The sequence below is a fragment of the Nesoenas mayeri genome (genome assembly GCF_963082525.1).
Source record: "Nesoenas mayeri genome assembly, chromosome: 25".
NCBI classification, from domain to species: domain Eukaryota; kingdom Metazoa; phylum Chordata; class Aves; order Columbiformes; family Columbidae; genus Nesoenas; species Nesoenas mayeri.
In genome coordinates this window covers 1,313,192-1,330,897 of record NC_137549.1, presented here as the reverse complement: position 1 = coordinate 1,330,897, position 17,706 = coordinate 1,313,192, and the positions used below count along the sequence as shown (strand labels likewise).

At 67.2% G+C, this 17,706-nt stretch overlaps 2 protein-coding genes across 5 annotated transcripts; one reads left to right on the top strand and one right to left on the bottom strand.

Moving 5' to 3' along the window:
- Positions 1-1,849: 1,849 nt before the first annotated feature.
- On the top strand, positions 1,850-15,450 carry MFSD12 (major facilitator superfamily domain containing 12). 4 transcript variants are annotated; one of them, XM_080359050.1, is made up of 11 exons: positions 1,850-2,148; positions 6,288-6,498; positions 7,459-7,582; positions 7,824-8,021; positions 8,279-8,371; positions 8,475-8,567; positions 9,295-9,465; positions 9,725-9,819; positions 10,191-10,321; positions 15,052-15,115; positions 15,302-15,450. In XM_080359050.1, the coding sequence occupies exons 1-11, from the start codon at positions 1,860-1,862 to the stop codon at positions 15,345-15,347; spliced, it is 1,515 nt and encodes a 504-aa protein (XP_080215176.1). In that variant the 5' UTR covers positions 1,850-1,859; the 3' UTR covers positions 15,348-15,450. The 4 variants fall into 4 exon arrangements, with proteins under 4 accessions (XP_080215176.1, XP_080215178.1, XP_080215177.1 ...); XM_080359052.1 differs by lacking the exons at positions 15,052-15,115; positions 15,302-15,450 and adding an exon at positions 13,574-13,647; XM_080359051.1 differs by lacking the exons at positions 15,052-15,115; positions 15,302-15,450 and adding an exon at positions 10,891-11,332.
- A 1,060-nt stretch (positions 15,451-16,510) lies between these two features.
- Positions 16,511-17,592, bottom strand: TEKTIP1 (tektin bundle interacting protein 1; the record flags this gene model as incomplete). The annotated part of the gene is made up of 4 exons (XM_080359155.1): positions 16,511-16,653; positions 16,737-16,862; positions 17,039-17,274; positions 17,519-17,592. The coding sequence occupies 4 exons, from the start codon at positions 17,590-17,592 to the stop codon at positions 16,511-16,513; spliced, it is 579 nt and encodes a 192-aa protein (XP_080215281.1).
- Positions 17,593-17,706: the final 114 nt, after the last annotated feature.

The following is a 17,706-nucleotide window of genomic DNA, read 5'->3' as shown; positions in this document are numbered from 1 at the left end:
TTGAAGGGACCGTCCCAGCCCCCCAGTGCCCCCCCTGCCATGACAGGGACATCTTCACCAGCTCAGGGTGCTCAGAGCCCCGTCCAGCCTGGCCTGGGATGTCTCAGGGATGGTTCATCCACCACCTCTCCGGCCAACCTGGGCCAGGCTCTCACCACCCTCAGGGCAACAATTCCTTCCTCATGTCCAGCCTGAATCTCCCTCCTTTAGTTTAAACCATCACCCCTTGTCCTGTCACAACAGGCCCTGCTCAAACATCTGTCCCCATTTCTTATCATCCCCTTTTAAGTCTGGAAAGCCCACACTAAGGTCTCCTTGGAGCTTCTCTTCTCAGCTGAACAGCCCAGCTCTCTCCCCTGTCCCCAGCAGAGCTGTTCCAGCCTCGGGTCATTCCTGGGGCTCCTCTGGCCCCTCTCCAGCAGGTCCATGTGTGTCTGTGCTGAGGACCCAGAGCTGGACCAGCACTGCAGGGGGGTCTCACCAGAGCGGGGCAGAGGGGCAGGATCCCCAAACCTGCTGCCCACGGGGCTGGGGATGCAGCCCAGGGCACCGTTGGCTTCTGGGCTGCAAGGGCACATGGCGGCTCACGGCCGATCTCTCACCCACCAGCACCCCCAAGTCCTTCTCCTGGGGCTGCTCCCCATCCCTCCATCCCCAGCCTGGACTGATACTGGGGGTTGCCCTGACCCAGGTACAGGACCTTGTCACCCCAAAGCCCCAGTGACCCCAGTACTACCCATACTGATCCCAGTCACCCCAGTACCCCCATGCTGTTGCCAGTGATCCCAGGACTGCCCATAATGGTCCTAGTCCCAGTCACTCCAGTACCTACACAACAGGAGGTTCCAGTTACCCCAGTACCCCCACTAATGGCTGGAAAGTTGCCCAGCAGAAAAGTACCTGGGGGTATTGATTGGCAGCTGGCTGAACATGACCCAGCATGTGCCCAGGTGGCCAAAAAGGCCACCAGCATCCTGGCTTGTACCAGAAATAGTGTGGCCAGCAGGACTGGAGAAGCGATTGTGCCACTGTGCTGGGCACCGGGGAGGCCAAACCTTGAATCCTGGGTTCAGTTTTGGGCCCCTCATCATAAGAAGGACATTGAGGGACTAGAGAGAGTGAAGAGAAGGGAACGGAGCTGGTGAGAGGCTGGAGCACAAGCGTGATGGAGCGGCTGAGGGACCTGGGGGTTCAGCTGGAGAACAGGAGCTGAGGGGAGACCTTCTGATCTCTGAACTGCCTGAAAGGAGCTTGGAGCCAGGGGGGTCGGGCTCTGCTCCCCAGGAACAAGCGCCAGGAGCAGAGGAAACGGCCTCAAGTTGCACCAGGGGAGGTTGAGGTTGGATCTGGGGAACAATTTCTTCCCAAAGGGCTGTGGGGCATTGGAACAGGCTGCCCAGGGCCGTGCTGGAGTCACCATCCAGGGGGGGTTAAAAGATGTTCAGACGAGGTTCTCAGGACATGGGGCAGTGCTGGAGTTGGGTTGTGGTTGGACTCGCTGATCCTGTCTCTTCCAACCAAAACGATTCCATGATTCTATGATCCCATACTGGTCCCAGTGCCCCCAGTACCCAACCAAGCAGGAGTTCCCCGTGACCCCAGTAGTCGCCCCAGCGTCCCAGCGCCCCAGGACCCCTCAACCGGTTCCAATGCCCACCACCAGGACCCCCGCACCCCCACGCCTCCAGCCCCCCCCTCCGGGCTGGCGCCGAGGAGCCTTCGCGGGCAGCGCTCGGAGCATCGTCCCAGGAGCAGGGGGCGGGCCGGGGGCAGAGCCGGCCGGGGGCCGCGCCGGGCTGGTGGGGCCTGGCAGCGCCGCAGCCCCGCCCCGAGCCGCCGGTGCCGGAGCGCGGGCCGGGATGGCGGAGCCCGCGGCGGGAGCGGCGCCCGGTGCCGCGGCGCTGCCGCTGCCGGGGCGGCTGAGCTTCGCGGCCGGGCACTTCCTGAACGACCTGTGCGCCTCGCTGTGGTTCACGTACCTGCTGCTCTACCTGCACGCCGTGCTGGGCTACGGGCACCGGCTGGCCGGCGGCCTGCTGCTGGCGGGGCAGGCGGCCGACGGGCTCTGCACGCCGCTGCTCGGCTACGAGACCGACCGCTCCACCGGCTGCGGCCGCTACGGGCGGAGGAAATCCTGGCACCTGGCCGGTGGGTGCGGGGGCTCTGCTGGGGTGCCCCACTTGTGCTGGGGGAGCCTTTCGAGGTGCCCTGGGTGCAGATGGGTGGCTCCAGAGGAGACCTTCTGGGGCGCGGGGTCAGCCCGGGAGGTGCCTTTCTGGGGTGCACTGGGTGAGGGGGGTCGGGCTCAGGGCACCTTTCTGAGCTGGGGTGCAGCCTTGGGATGCCCTGGACGGGGGGAGAACCGGGGTGCGCTGTGTGGAGAGACAGGTGGTCCTGGGGGAGCCTTTCTGGGGTGCACTGGGTGGAGATGGCCCCAGGGGCAACTTTCCCGGCTGACCTGGGTGGAAACCACAGGCACCTTTCCAAGCGGCCCTGGGTGGAGATGGGTAGCCCCAGGGGAGACTTTCTGGAGCGCAGGAGGAGTCCTAAAGTGCCTTACTGAGGTGCCCTGCAGGGCATGGGGCCACGGCTGCTCTTCTGGGGTGCTCTGAGTGGGGGGGTCAGGCTCAGGGCACCTTTCTGAGCTGGGGTTCAGCCTTAGGGATGCTCTGGGTAGGGGGGGAACTGAGTGTTCTGCATGCAGAGATGGGCGGCCCTGGAGGAGTCTTTGTGGGGTCCTGGATCAGCCCCAAGGAAGCCTTCCTGGAGACCCCTGTCTGGGGGGGGAACAGCCCCTGTGGCATGAGGTGGGGACTGGGTCCCCCTCAGATGGAGACGGGCAGCCCCAGGGGCCAGCAGAATCAGGTGCCCTGTGTGGAAGGGAGCAGCCCCTGTGTGGAAGGGAGCAGCCCCTGTGTGGAAGGGGGGCCGCCCTGGGGGGCTCCTCTGGGTGCCCTGTGTGGAGGGTGAACCGGCCCCAGGCAGTCGCGGGGCTGGGGGAGATGCGCCCGGGCTGCCCTGCATGGAGAGGGGCAGAGTGGGAGGTGCTTTGCTGGGGTGCCCCATGTGTATTGACACTGGGGTGCTCCAGCATCCCCCAGGCTGAGCCCTGATGTGGAAGGGGCACCACGGTGTCCCCATCCTGCCTGGGCACTGTCCCAGTCCCAATGGCCTGTCCCGCAGCGGCGGGCGCTGCCTGGGTGCTCACAGCCCGGGGCTCCCGCTGTCCCGCGGGCCGTACCCGTGTGGTGGCGGGGGCTGCAGGGTGTCCCCGTGTCCCCCTGCATGGGAGTGCCACCAAGTTAGCCTGAGAGCTGTGTGCTTAGCTGGTCGATGCTACCGCAAAAATGAGACTCTCAGTAAAATCTGGACTTTCTGGGAGCCTGGGGGTTTGCGAGGGACCGGCCCGTGGCCAGGCAGCTCTCGCTTGTCCCCGGGGTGACTCTGGGGCACAGAGCCCTTGACCATGCCAGGGTTGCGTCTGCAGGCAGCGCTGCCCGGCCGCGCAGGGGAAGCCGCGGTGCCTGGTGAGTAAGGGCCCCGTGGGCATGCGGAGGAGGCACCAGCTTGGTTATGAATGATTAAGAGACACTTGTCTTGCATCATGCCCTGGGGTCAAAAATGCAATGAAGTGCAGGGGCTGGTGGAGACTCCTGTGTTGGGGTCCCTCTCTGAGGGGACAGTGTGACCTGGGAAAGGGTCCTTGGTGCCAACACTGGCAAAGGAGCCTTCCCCGTTCCTGCTGAGCTGGCAATGGGGAATGGGGCAGTTGGCGTAAAGAATTGCCTATCGACAGCCAGCGATAAAGACCCTCGGTACTTCCTCCCTGTAACGGCATGGTGTCAGCCCACCCGGAGTTGACTGGTGCAGGGAGAGGACAGTTGCAGTGTGGGTGCCCTTATCTTGATTCCTAATTTATCTCTGCCAACCACTTCATGCAACCCAATGGCAGCGGCTGGTCTCCCTGGACTTTTGCTTGGGAAGTCAGGGAGGCTGCTGGGCCAGGGGAAGCTTCACCCCCTACCTTGGTGTCCACTAGATCTGCGCCCCAGATTTAGGGAAGTGTGCGGAGCTCCAGCTGGGTGCTGCCGAGCGTGCCCTGAAGGGGAAGTCCTGAATCACAACTTGCACAGGGGCTGCGGGGAGCAGCGCGCCTGCCCGGCCCTGCCTGCCGCAGCGCCGCGGGGCTGGGGGCTACGTGCCTGCCTGGAGCGTGGGCTGTTTTTAGAAGGCGGGGGCTTCCCCCGGCTCCCTCAGCTGACCGCAGCGGGGCCAGCAGACCCGTTGGAACCAGTTGTGCCGGTACCGCTCTCGGCACACTCGGTCACACTGCGGCAAGATGTTTCGTGTGAGAGCGGGGCAGCTGATCTGGCGGCAACTCGTGCTCACATCAGAGGAAATGTTGTGAAACCGCAGTGTCGGGGCGGGTGGGGAAAGATACCACGAGTTGTTATCAATGGCATCTCCCCACCACGGCGCTGGGTTGCCGGTGCCGGGAGCCCTGGGTTGACCCTGCCTGCCCTTTCTGGGAGCAGCGTCCTACCGCAGCGGGCTGGGAAGGGTGAGCAGCCCCTGGCCTGTCTGAGCCAGCGTGGCAGCGCTGTCCCGAACTCCCTGCCCAGGGCACTTGTGCCAGCAGCCTGGAATCCCATGATCCTGCCCGCAGGGCCAGGGGATGGGAGCCCGGCCCTCTGCTGCCTGCCCTGCCCGGGCTGTTGCAGGCGTGGGCAAGGTGGTCTGGGGGGGGCTCCCACAGACCTGCTTGGGAGAGTGGGGCGTCCCCAGCATCCCTCTCGCTCACAGTAAAGCCACGTTTGTTTGGAACGGGGATGTGCAGGTGTTGGGATGCAGCTCACACACCCGTGCCAGAGGAGCACGGCTCCGGTGGGGTGGCCCCTGTGGTGACACTGCCTGTCCCCGGGGGCCGTGAGGAGGGGGTGACCGGAGTCTTCTGCCTGTATGTGGAAGCTGCAGCAGCCTGGGGCCTGCAGCTCCTGCCCCAGCGCTCCCTTGGGGACACAGGCGGGTCCCTCGCAGCCCTTAGGGGACGGCAGAGCCCGATCCTGCGGGGCCCTGGGACTGGGGAGGGGACAGAGCCTCCCCCGTCCTCCAGACAGGGCTCAGTTAAAACCAACAGCCCTGTAACGGGTCAAAGGAGGTCTGGTCTGGTGTGAACCTTCTTGGACCCCCCCTGTCCTGGTGGCTTGTCTGGGGCAGAGGCACGGCGGCGTGCCCGAGTCCTCTGTCCTTCGGGGAGCTCCTGGAGCACCAGAGCCGGCTGTGAGCTGGTGCAGGGCAGCACCAGCACCCTGCGGATGTCCTGGCTCAGGATGGATCCACTCCGGGCTGGGACTGTCGCTGCCTGCCCTCGGCGCAGGGAGAACAGCTTTGCCCAAGCCCTGCGGCAGCCGGGGTGGCTGTGCCATGTGGACCGGGCAAAGCAGCTGCAGGTTCCTCTCAGGTTCCCCGGTGAAGCTGAGGACGCGCGGGACGTGGCGTGTGACGGGGCGGTGTCTGGGCCCCTGGAGCAGTGGAGCATCTCAGCAGATTTGCTCTGTAACCTTGTGAGCGGGGAGGGAGAAGCCAGCCTGTCCCTGCCTGCTCCACGCAGGCGTCCCCACGCCGTCACGCTGCGGCAAAGGGAGGAGCCTGGCTCTGCTGGGCCTGACTCAGCCGGGACCTTCCCATGGCCCAGAGCCTGGTGTGGGGGCAGATCTGCTCCTGCCCCCCCGTCGCGCTGGCTTCTGCAAGCGTGGAGGGAGCGGGGCTGCCGCTGCCACCCCAGGGCAGCGGGGACAAGGGGACAGATGGGCTGGCCCTGCGCCCGCAGAGCAGCCCGAAGCCCTCGGGCGGGCGGCAGGACAGGGATAAGATAACCTTGGGACTGGTTATCTGCCCACTGGAGACAGGGAGAGAAGCCCTCGGTGGCCGCGTGTCCTGACGGCGTGAGGGTCTGTCCTCTGGCGTTTCAAGGAGGACAGAATAGGTGCGAGACGATGCTGTGCTTTGTGAAGGGAACTTGACGGGAAAAGTCTGCTGATAAGCGTCTGTCTGTCTGTCTGGCCACTGAGTGCAAAAGGGAAGGACATCACCCTGTGCGGGGTGGGGTGAGGGGGGCTCTGGGGCTCCATGTGTCTCAGCTGGCTGGGGGAAGGGGCGCACCTCCCTCTCCCGCCCTGTCCTAGCAGGGGCCTGGCTGTGTCTGTCCATCTGTCTGAGCCGGCTGGGGCCGTTGGGTCCCAGGGAAGCAGGGCTTGCAGTCCCTCACTGCTCCGCTCCTTTCCCAGGAACCACCTGTGTCCTCTTGTCCTTCCCCTTCATCTTCAACCCCTGCCTGGGATGCACGGACAGCACGCCGCAGTGGGCAGCCTTCGTCTACTACCTCCCGTTCATCATCATCTTCCAATTCGGCTGGGCAGCCACACAGATCTCCCACCTGTCCCTCATCCCCGAGCTGGTGACAGGTGACCATGAGAAGGTGGAGCTCACAGCTTTCAGGTGAGCATGGCCAAACCGGGGTGTCCCCTGACCCCTGCGGGTGCCAGGTCCCATCGCTTGTGTGACGAGAGGTCCCCTGGGTGCCACGGCTCTGATGTCCCCTGGCTGCCATCACACATTTGAACCCTCAGTACAGCAGGAGCAGGACTGGGCTGGGTGGGTGTCCTGCAGGACGTGTCCAAGTGGCACTGGTGTTCTGGGTTGGTGACCCAAACCTTTGGTGCCAGGAGGGAACGTCCTGATGCCAGGGATGTTGGTGACACAGCCTGTGGGACACTTCCCTGGGCTGGGGGCATTTTTCCTTTGGGACCTGAGGGTGATGCTGACAGGGAAGGACCAGACCCACCGGGTGCCCCTGGGGATCGCTGGACACGGCCCCGGGTGGGCTGTCCCTTAGGCGGGGTGGCCCCGGGGTCAGGCAGGGCAGCACCTGCAGCTCGGAGCGCAGAGCCCGGCTCAGTGCTGCTTATCTGGCAGCATCAGGCTGCGGGAAGGGGTGTTATCAGAGGGAGCAGGGCCTGCTGATCTGCCCGGTGGGGGACGCTCCCCCTGGCAGGCGAGCGGGGATGGCAGCGCAGCGGGGAGCAGGATGGGGCAGGGCTGGGGTGACACTGGGCCAAGGGCTCTGGCTCTGGGGGCAGCGGGTTGGTCAGATCTGGGCATCCTTGTGCAGAGGTGAGCTGGGACTGCAGGAGGTGGACAGGCTGACACGGAGGGATCTTGGTTTTCCTCCCAGTCGTGCCCTGAGGCTCAGACTGGGCGTGCGGGGAGGTGCACCAGTAAGGCTAATGCCTGGCCAGATGCTGCGTGCTCTTGGAGGTGTTGCCTCAGCAGTGACACCGAGGTTCAAAGCTGGCTGTAGCGTGCCTGGCTTGGAGGCAGCCTTGGGTCAAGGTGTCCCCGCCATGCTTGGGGCTGTGCTCGTCCTGCTGCATCAGCCTGAGCTGCTCTCTCCCCCAGATATGCCTTCACTGTCATGGCCAATATCACTGTGTATGGCCTGGCCTGGCTCCTGCTGAACTTCCAGGTGGACCAGCCTGACCGCACAGAGCACTTAGGCATCCAAGATGTCCCTATATTTCGGGTAAGTGGCAGGACTCAGTCCTGGGATCTTCTCTTACCCGGGTGGGACGTGGCTCAATGGTGGAGGTACTAGAGGCAGCGAAATAGCAGTGCCCTGAAACCTCACCTCTCACATCAGGCAGGGGCTACACTGAGCTGTCCCTGGGTTTTTGGGGACCCATCTTTATCCAGCAGACTGCTGGGGGGTGGATGATGGGCAAGCAAAGGGCCCCTGCTGTGCTAACCCCCCCTGCCTCACCCAGAACCTGTCCCTCATCGTGGTGGGGCTGGGGGCCGTGTTCTCCCTCATCTTCCACCTGGGCACCAAAGAGAAGCCGTACCCGCCGGGCTCGCTGCCCCAGCCGGAGGAGAGCATGTCCCTGCTGCAGAAGGAGCCTACGAACGTCCCGCAGCCACTGCTGATCTGGAAGGACTGGCTGCTGGAACCTGCCTTCTACCAGGTACCGCTGCGGGTAGGACTGGTGGCGCCTGTCCTGGGCTGCCGCCCTGCCCGGGTGCTCTGGGCATCCTCGGGCAGCGGGACGGGCCCCTGGTGCAGGTGAGGATGGGCTGTGCTGGGCACTCACCACAGCAGGGGGCTGTCCCCTTCTCAGCGGGCATCTGTGCCATGGCGGGGCTTCGCATGGAAGGTGCCAGCCCTCCCCACCTCCAGCGTGCAGGGGCTGAGCAGTGCTCCCCCATCGCTGTCCCCTCACAGGTCGCAGTGCTCTACATGTTGACCCGGCTCATCGTCAACCTGTCCCAGACCTACATCACCATGTACCTGACCAACTCGCTGATGCTGCACAAGGTGGGCGCTGGGCAGGTCCCTGCCCGCATGTCGAGGTCATATGGGCAGTGGTCCTGTGCCGGTGGTGCAGAGCTCATCTTCTCCCTGTCCTTGTCTCTTGCAGAAATATATTGCCACCATCCCCCTGGTGATGTACATTAGTGGCTTCCTTTCCTCCTTCCTCATGAAGCCCGTGAATAAATGGATAGGTCGAAATGTGAGTCCTGGAGGCCTGGTGGGGTTTGAGTTAGACCCAAGACGAGGCCCAGGGGCCAGATCCTGACTGCACAGTGAGCAGAACGCTCAGCACACCCAAGCCTGGCTGGAGAGCAGGGACGCCTCTGGCATCCTCTGCAGATGAGCCCCTGTAGCAGTGTGGGTCCCGCTGGGCCAGCGCGGGCGGTGGGCAGGGTGAGGGGGACGGGCCTGTCCTGCACATCCCTGAGCTTGGAGAAAGCGCTGCTGCGCCAGCGTCAGGCTGTCCTGTGCAGCCCTGACCCAGCTGGGAGGCCCCGTGGTGCCCATGAGAGGCAGAGGGAGGGTTTGGCTGGGCCACCCTGGGCAGGCAGGGGCTCTGCAGTGCCAGCAGGAGGGAGCTGCCCCTCCAGCGCATCCCCCTCCCTGCAGCGAGCACCGGTCCCCAGCAGCCCCCCAGCCCTCCCGTCAGCCGGGTGTCCCTGTGCAGGCACCTGCCTGCGGCTCTGCTGGGGACCCAGCTCTGCGGCTGGGGCCAGTGCTGTAGAACAGCCTGGACCACTGCACAGCCCTCGCTGCATGAGGGCTCCTTGTTTAAAACCTGCTGGGAGGGAGCAGGACTGTCCTCCACGGGCCTGAGGCAGCGGCTGCGCCCCTGCCCGCCCCACTCACGCCTGCCTGGCTGGGTGGCAGCCGGGCCGGCATCTGAGTTGTGCCTTCTCCCTGTGCCTGTCCCCACGCTGGAGCAGCTGACCTACTTCGTGGGCATCGCGGTGATCTTGGCCTTCGCCTCCTGGGTGGCCCTGACCAAGGAGATGGGAGCCGAGATCTACGGGGCGGCCGTGCTGCTTGGGGCTGGCTCTGCCACCATCCTCGTCACCTCCCTCTCCATGACAGCAGACCTCATCGGCACCAACGCTGTACGTCTGCTCCTCCCGGCCGGGTGGACGAGGGTGTCACCGCAGGGCTGGGGTGGTCGCTGGCATGGGATGGGGTCAGGGACCCCTGCGGGGGGGCTGTGCTGCAGGAGCGCGGGCAGCGCTGTCCCCGGCCCGGGCCCTGCTGTAATCTGGGCTCTGCCCATAAGAGGGCACAAGGCTCTCGCTGCCGGCACCCGCCGGGCTGGTGGCCGGGCTGACCTCTGCTCAGCGGCCGATGAGCTTCCCTCTCCCCTTGCAGCACAGCGGCGCGTTCGTCTACGGCGCCATGAGCTTCACAGACAAGATGGCCAACGGGCTGGCTGTGATGGCGATCCAGAACCTGCACCCCTGCCCGTAAGCGTCCCTGTGCGGGGAACCTGCCCAGCGGCAGCTCCAGACACATCACCTGGGGGACAAGCAACAAATACCCCTGGTTCAGAGCGGGAGATGCGGGTGGGAACCAGCTCTGATTTATCTTAAGTCTTTCCTCAACTTCTGGCCCTAGAGGAGAACTCCATCTCTGGGACGCACAATGGGGCTGGGGATCCCCATGTCCAGGGCGCTGCCCTCCCTCCTTGTCCTGGAGCTTTCCCTTGCTTCCCGGTGTGAACCAGTGCTGGCACCAAGGACGTAGATCCACTCTCAGCAGCCCCAGGGCACGTGGGCAACGCTGGGCTGGGCTCTGGTCCTGGCCACCAAGCCACATCCCTGCCCTCTCCCTGCAGGACTGAGCTCTGCTGCCCCGAGTGCGTCAGCTTCTACCACTGGGTGATGGTGTTGGTCACTGGAGGCATTGCCATTGCTGCCATCGCCTCTCTGTGCTGCATCATGGTCTGGCCCATCCGTATCCGCTACCGTGAGTGGGACTGGGGGCAGCGGGGGGGTCAGGCATGTGCCTTGGATTACCGGGAGCCCCGTGTCCTGCGTCAGCCTGGGCTAAAGTCAAAGTGGCCCCAGCTGCGGGAGCCCTGTGCTGTGGCAGGGCTGGCAGCGGGGACCCTCGCGATGGGCACACGGGGCAGGGCCACCATCCCGCTCTGCTGCTCCTGGGCTGCGCCTGCCTGAGCCGTCCCAGAGCGTGGGGTCCAGCCCTGCCCGGCCCACCCTGGCACCCCGTGGCTCGCTGAGGGGCGGCGAGGGCTGCTCCACGTGCCAGTAGCCACATGTGGGGGCCAGGGTTGGGATGGGGTGCCCCCGTGCCAAGCCGGCGCCCCAGGTACTAGTGCTCGGTGCCAGCACAGCAGCTGCCTCTCTGCCCCGCTTTGGACTAGGGGAGAGGACAGGCACCCCCGTGCCACCTTGGGGACGTGCTGGGGCCCCTCATGCCAGTGGCAGGAGAGTCTAGAAGGTCCAGGCCGGCGCGTGGCGGGTCACCGCAGCCGCTGTGGTGGCTCCTGATGCGTCCCTTCCCTCCCGTCCCCACAGACGGTGTCTGCGTGGGGGGGCTGAGCAGAGCAGAGAGCAGCTATGGCGGGACGGACAGCGCGGAGGGAAGGAGCCAGAGCGGCGCTGTCAACTGAGCGGGGCCGTGTCCTGCGCCACCGCGGTGCCCGCGCCGCTGAGCTCGGCCGGGGCCGGCAGGGGCCGCGCTGGGACGGGGCTGCCGGGCTCTGGCGAGGAGTGGGCGCCCTGCCCGTCCGCCACCCTGCGTGGGCGCGTGTCCCCGCAGCCCGTGCTGGGGACTCATGAAGGATGTCACCCTGTGCTTGCACAAGTGTCACACTGACGGCCCTGGGCCGGGCTGCGGGGTCACTCCCGGCGGGGGGACGGGCGCGTGGCCCTCGGTTTTAACTTGCTTTTGTAAGGTCAGTATCTGCAAACGGCACTTTTGAAAGGAGGAGAAAAAGGAGAGGAAAAAAAAATCAAACACAAACAACTCTAAATGTGGATAAATGGCCTTGTCTCTTTCCTGGGCCCCTCCCTGCTCAGGTGGGACCCTCAGGCGGGTGGGTCCCCCATGGCTGGGGGTGGGGGTGCGCACAGGGGCTCGCGGGGGTTTTAACCCCGTCTCCCGCGTTCCTGCGCGGACGGGGCTGCACGGGCACCCAGAGCGGCCCGCAAAATGGCCGCCCTCAACAAGGATGGCGGCTGCGCCCACAAACAAAATGGCTGCCGCGCAGCAGCGCTGGAGCCTAATGATTGGTTCCGGTGCGGGTGTCCCGCCTCCTGGGCCCGGGTAGCCAATGGGGACTCTCCTTGCGTTAGCGGGCTCGCTGCGGGTCCGTGCGCGCAGCGCGGGCCCGGCCGGGCTCTCCCCGCCCTCGCCAAGGGGCGCCCGGGGGGGGCCAGGCCGCCGCTCGCAGCCGCGGTTACGCACCGGGGCAGCACCTGCCTCGGGCTCCCCGGGCACCCTCGCCCCGCCCGGGTCTGGCCCCGCCGGCCGCTGGCGGGAGGAGCTGCTGCCGCAGGTTGTCACCCGCCCGCCCCCAGCCCTGCGCGGGGGGAATGACCGGCAGCCCCCGCCCCGCCGAGCGGGAGCGGCCCGGGGGGTGTGCCTGAGTCACCCGGTGGCGCCGGGGACGGACGGGCCACGTGTCCGGACAGCGTGTCCGGGCCGGGCAGAGCGGGGCCGCTCCAGCACAGCTCCTCACCCGGGCCCCGGCCGCGCACCCCGGGGCCGCCTCGGCCCTCCCGAGCCCCGCTCTGCTCTGCCCGGCCCGGCCCGGCCCGGCTTCGGCCGCGGCGTGAGCGGGAATGGGGCTGCGGTCACGGGGCACACGAGCCTTCACCCCCGGGTGCCGGGCGGGCGCTGCACGGCCCTGGCTCTGGGGACACGGCCCGGGCAGCTGTGCCCGCTGCAGCCGCGCGGGTTGTTGGGGGTCAGCCCCGGGCCGCGCGGGTCAGCAGCCCTGGGTGGGGTGGGGAGGGGTGGGGAGGTTTCGTGCCCGTTGCCACTCCGGCTGCCCCATGGCCAATGTCACCCGCCAGCGCAGCGCACCGAGGGGCTCCCCAGGCAGAACCCCCCGGCCGGGCGGGCACCGCGACAGGGCAGCTCCCTGCACCCCGCTGGGAGTGCGGCGTGTGTGCTGCCCCCCGCGATGCCCGCTCGCCCCTTCACAGCCCCCAGCGCCCTGGGCTTGGTGCCGTGGGCTCTGACCAGCCCCGGGCTGGCATTTGCTCCAACACCTTCCTGCAAACCTGCTGCGGCCGGTCCCAGCCCCGCCTGCCCGCCCTTCCTCACCAGCCGGAGGAGGAGGAAGAGGAGCAGGCAGCTGCTGGCTGGGACAGCTCTGGAAGGAGCGGGTGCGGGTCGCGGCGCAGGACTCGGGGCGGGAGGGCTGGGCTGTGCCCCCCGGCAGGTACTGCGTGGGGTGGGCAGGAGCTGCCCAGCAAGGGGGCTCTGCTGCCCGCGTGTGGGTCAGGCAGAGGAACCCGACTCCCGTCCCCTCTGGAGCCAACCTGCGTCACCGCTCTGGGGTCCTGGTGTCCACCCTGGGACATGCGGTCCCCCCCGGCAGCGCAGGTGCCGGCGGGTGGGACAGGGTCCGGGTGGCTCCTGGCACTGGGTTTGGGGCCCGTGTGCCGGACGGGGCTGTGGGGACAGGGCTGTGGGGACAGGGCTGTGGGGACAGGGCTGTGGCTCTTCCCAGAGTTCGTTGGCACGATGGCAATTGTGCCGCTCCCTCCGGGGCTGTGGAGCAGCAGGCAGGGACCAAGCACCGCGCCGCTGCCAGTGCTGCTGCCCGGGGCTGCTGGGCTCTCCCTGTGGCCGGGCAGGGCTGTGCTGCTGGGGAAACTGAGGCACAGGGCAAGCCGGGGTCTGGCAGAGCTGCGGTGCCTCCCGCCTGCTGCCACTCGCTGCAGAGCTGCTGTGATTGATAGGGGTTGTGCACCCCAAAAACTGACTGGGGGGCTGCTGAGCAGCTGGATGAGGAGAGCCGGTGCCCCCACAGCTGTGGGGGTTTGTGGGTGATGTGTCACCATGCGGGGAGACGTGCGCATGTCACCGGGTGGGCTTTGCTCTCCTGGTCCTGGCAGGGGCTGCGCCCTGTCCCCATGTCCCCCCCGGGGGAGGGACTGGCTGGTGTCAGTGTCACAGGAGCTGCTGTGCTGCAGGGACGGCAGCGTGGGGACCAACCCCCCCAACCTGTCCCCTCTCCCCCAGCAGCGTGTCAGACTCGTCCTTCATGCCGGGGAAGCTGAGGAGGAGCAGGCGCGGGGGGCTGGAGGAGAAGCGATGGCGGAGCCTGGAGGAGCAGGGCAGCGCCCGGCCGGGGCAGCCCCTGCTCGCCAGGTGGGTGCTGCACCACCCCGGGACGCGTCCCCGCCCTCGGCTCCCCCAGCCCGGCACATCCGTGTCCCCGGCTGCTCCCGCCCGGCTGCGAGGGCGCGATGGCCGGGCCTGTGCGCAGCCAGCTCTGCGCGCAGCTCAGCGGCTCAGCCCAGCCTGCTGCTTCCCCGCAGATCCCGAACCTGTGACCCCCCCAGCAGGGACACAGAACCAGCTGCGGTGGGCACGGCCCCGTTGGTGAGTCTCGGTCACCGCGGTCCCAGTGTGACGCCTCTGTGGGGACCGTCCTGCGTTCACGCGGATGTGGCAGCGGTGCGGGGGTTGCGGGGTGCCTGTGGGGCCCAGGCACCCCCCCACGTCCCAGCCTGCCCCACAGCTCAGCAAGCGTGTGGCTGACTACTGCAAAGCCTTTGGGGCGCTCGCCGAGCGGGACACACTGCTGGGCTCCTTCTCCTGTGCCTGGCAGAGAGAGGTGCTCTGCCGTGGCCACCTCTACATCTCCTCCCACCACGTCTGCTTCTGCTCCAGCCCCCTGCTCGAGGACATCAAGGTGGGCTGGGGACACGTGTGGGGGGAACAGCTGGCAGCCAGGGACACAGCGACACTGCCTGGCTCCCCAGCACAGGTGGTGGTCCCTGTTGCCTCCATCTCGGCCCTCAAAAAGACCAACACGGCACTTCTGGTGCCCAACGCGCTCAGCATCCGCACGGCTCAGGGGGAGAAGGTGAGAGAGGGGCCGTGCTGGAGGCAGCTCAGCTGGGGCTGTTCTGGTACCGGGGGCTCTGGGCTGCGACCGAGGGCGCAGCTCTGGTGCGAAGCCGTGTGCTGGTCCCCGGCAGTTCCTCTTCGTGTCGCTGCGCCGGCGGGAGGACACGTACCGGCTCCTCAAGTCGGTCTGCAAGCACCTGCCGGTACACGCTGCACCCGGTGGGAGCCGGGCAGGTGGGGGCTCCGACCCCCACATTGCAGGGCGGTAGGGGGGGCGGTGACCCCCTGCACCCCCCTGCATCTCTCCTTGTCCAGGGCAGCGGCTGGAGCTCCCTGGCCTCTCCAAACACTAGGGAAATCCTTCGGAAGCCCCTGGTGAGGCTGGGAAATGGGCAGCAGGAGGATTTGGAGGAGGCAGACACAGCCCCAGCGCCCCTGGCTGGGACAGGGACAGATGCGGTGGCAGCAGCCCAGGCTGCGCAGGTGCCTGCCCCATGGGAAGGTTTTCGGGGGTAACATGGGCTTGAAAAGCCCCAGCCTGGGTTGGCACAGACCTCAGGAACTTCAGGGCTGCACGAGTCCCACTCGTGTCCCTGTGGCAGGTGCCATGGGGACAGGCACCGCAACTTGGGCTTGTCCTCTTTCAGACCTCGAGCCAGCGGGACCTGGAGCAGAGCGCCCCAGAGCCCGACAGCTTCCAGGAGACGCCGGGTGAGCGGCCGCCCTGCGCCCCGTGCTCCTGCCTTGCTCATAGCCGGCAGTTCCCCAGCCGCCTGCGCAGCATCTCCCACAGCACGGGAGCTCCGTCAGCACCTTGTGGTGCATGTGCCCCACTGGACCCCCAGAGCCAACCCCAGTCCCTTCCCTGGTCCCAACCATCTCTTGGTTTGCACACAGAGGGGCCAAGCCCAATGCCAGGGCAAGAGGAGGAAGAGGAGGATGAGGCCGCAGCGCTGGCTCTGAGCCATGGTGAGCAGGTGCCCTCGAGAAAGCCGCACAGGCTCTGGGTGGGTCAGGGGAGGGCGATGCTGCTGGGGCTGGACCTGGCACTGCCACCACCTCCTCCTGGCAGGGGGACCCCACCCCGCACTAGGGGCCTGGACCACGGCGCAGCTGAGCTCCCTCAATACCGTCCTCCTCATCTACCTGCTGCTGTGAGTCCGTGGGCCCCGCTCATGCACCTCGGTGCTTTGGGACACCCCAGGGTGCCCAGCCCCGCTCTCCAGTGTGACACCGGCAGCCCAGGGCTCCCCCCTCCCGCTCGGGCACCCGCACTGGCCCACCCCTGCGTCCCCAGGGCAGGGGCACAGGTCCCTGTTTGTGCCCAGTGCCCCTGCCTGACAGTGGCCTGTCCCCAGGGTGGTGGCCCTGCTGCTGTCCTCGGGGTACATGGGGCTGCGCCTGCTGGAGCTGGAGCAGCAGCTGGCAGCCATGGGGGCTTGGCCAGACCTCGACCCGTCACAGCAGTGAGTGGTGGGGCTGGGGGGCTCTGTCCCCAGCCCGGCAGACAGCCCACCCCTCCCCCTGCCTTCCCCAGGTTCAAGACGACATGAGGCCGGCAGGGACGCAGCCAGCACCGCGGCAGCAGCCGCAGGCTCAGGGGCTGCACCGAGCCTTCCCCCACCCCTTGGGGAACCGCTGGGGGTCCATCACCAAGTGCCTTCCAGCTCCGCCCCTGCCCAACGTGTCCAGGGAGCCCACGCAGGCTGGGGGGCTCCATCTCGCTCCCCTGTTTCCCCCCAGGAGCAGCTCCCGGGGTGAGGAGAAGTGCAGAGGGGCTGGCTGGGCTCTGGCACCCACCACCCCCTCCCCACCCCAGAAGGGACAGGCAGAGGGGGCCAGTGTCAGCCATGGCAGGGACCAAGGGACAAAGCTATTTTATCAATAAAGATGTGACACCCCAGTTCTGGGGACACTCGAGGCAGGGGGGCTGTGCTTCCCCTGCTCTGAGGACACACGGGTTCCTCATTTGTTGGGACGGGGTTGCTGGGGTTGGGGCTCAGTGACCAGCAGCGCCCTGCCAGGCCAGGCGCCCTAGGGCGGGCACCAACCCCTCCCTCTTCTCCCCCCCGGAACAGGCCAGGCCGGCAGCAGCACCAGCAGCATTTAGTGGCGGGTGGACGGCTGGTGGTGGAGGAGGCTCCAGGTGCTGATGTCCTGGGTGGTGGTGGGGGGGCGGCAGAAGGAGAGTGTGGGGACGTAGCCCGAGCTGCCCCCCAGCAGCCGAGGGTCCTGGCTGCGGGTGACAACTGGGAGGCAGAGGGGAAGGGGGTGAGGGGGGCGCAGCCGGGGGCCCCAGAGCCCCGCAGCCAGCCAGGCCCCTCGCTCTTACCGTACTCCTTCCCCAGGACGGGCCTCTCCTGCCACAGGAAAGCTCCCCAGCGGGTGCAGTGTCCCGGGTACTCGGCGGGGACAATGGGGTCCCACCAGGCCACCTCCCGCAGGCGCTGGGCGTAAACTGGGGGGGGAAGCACAGCGGGGGGAGCATCCAAAGCAGCCCAAGTGGCTTGAGCTCAACCCCACCCTGGGCGGGTTGAGGGGCCCTGGGGCTTCCCACCCACCCTCCCCAAGGTGGGGACACGGAGGCACCGAGAGCCCCTTGACCCCCTGCGCCATCCCAGCCCAGATCCGCACCTGGGGGCAGGGGGTCCTGCTCCCGCCCCAGGCGCTGGGCCCGTGGCCAGCGGCGCTGGGCGATGCTGGAGTCCAGGCTGTACCAGGGATCCACCACCCGCTCGTCGTCGCCGCCGCTCAGCCCCGTGGGCCAGGTCTGCCCTGCGGCGTCCCAGCCCATGGGGGAGGTTTTCCAGCGCAGGGCCTGCTGCAGCACGGGGCCCCGGCGCGGCCCCCACAGCGTCAGGTACTGGTCACTGGGGGTGGGAAGGAGCTGTCAGAGCTGCCCAGTCCTCACCACCAGCACCTCAGGGCCAGGGATGTGCCCGGGGCGGGTACAGGGCTGCACAGCACTGGGAGGCCCTTAAAGGCCAGAGCTGGGCTCCCATACAGATCCTCCCCAGGGAAACTGAGGCACAGCCAGGCTGGGGTGGCCACAGCACAGGGTTCCAGCTCCTGGGGAAGGGGCAGCAGCTTCTCCTCCCCGGGTGAGGGTCCCACCTGTACAGGGGCAGCGGGACCCACGCCTCAAGGGTGCCCCGCGGGACCCAGGGTCTGTCCTCCCCCCGCTCCATGGCTGCGCTCCCTCCGGCCGCTGGAACTGGTGCTGGAACTGGCACCTGGCAACCGCCCCACACCAACGGGGAGTTCCGGGGGGGCTGCGACAGGACAGGGGCACCCTGGAGAGG

Excerpts from the sequence above, each read along its gene's own strand:
- MFSD12 (XM_080359049.1), top strand. The coding sequence starts at position 1,860 with ATGGCGGAGCCCGCGGCGGGAGCGGCGCCCGGTGCCGCGGCGCTGCCG. Across the intron at positions 7,583-7,823 it reads AAGATGTCCCTATATTTCGG|AACCTGTCCCTCATCGTGGT; the intron begins GTAAGTGGCAGG and ends TGCCTCACCCAG. Across the intron at positions 9,820-10,190 it reads CAGAACCTGCACCCCTGCCC|GACTGAGCTCTGCTGCCCCG; the intron begins GTAAGCGTCCCT and ends CTCTCCCTGCAG.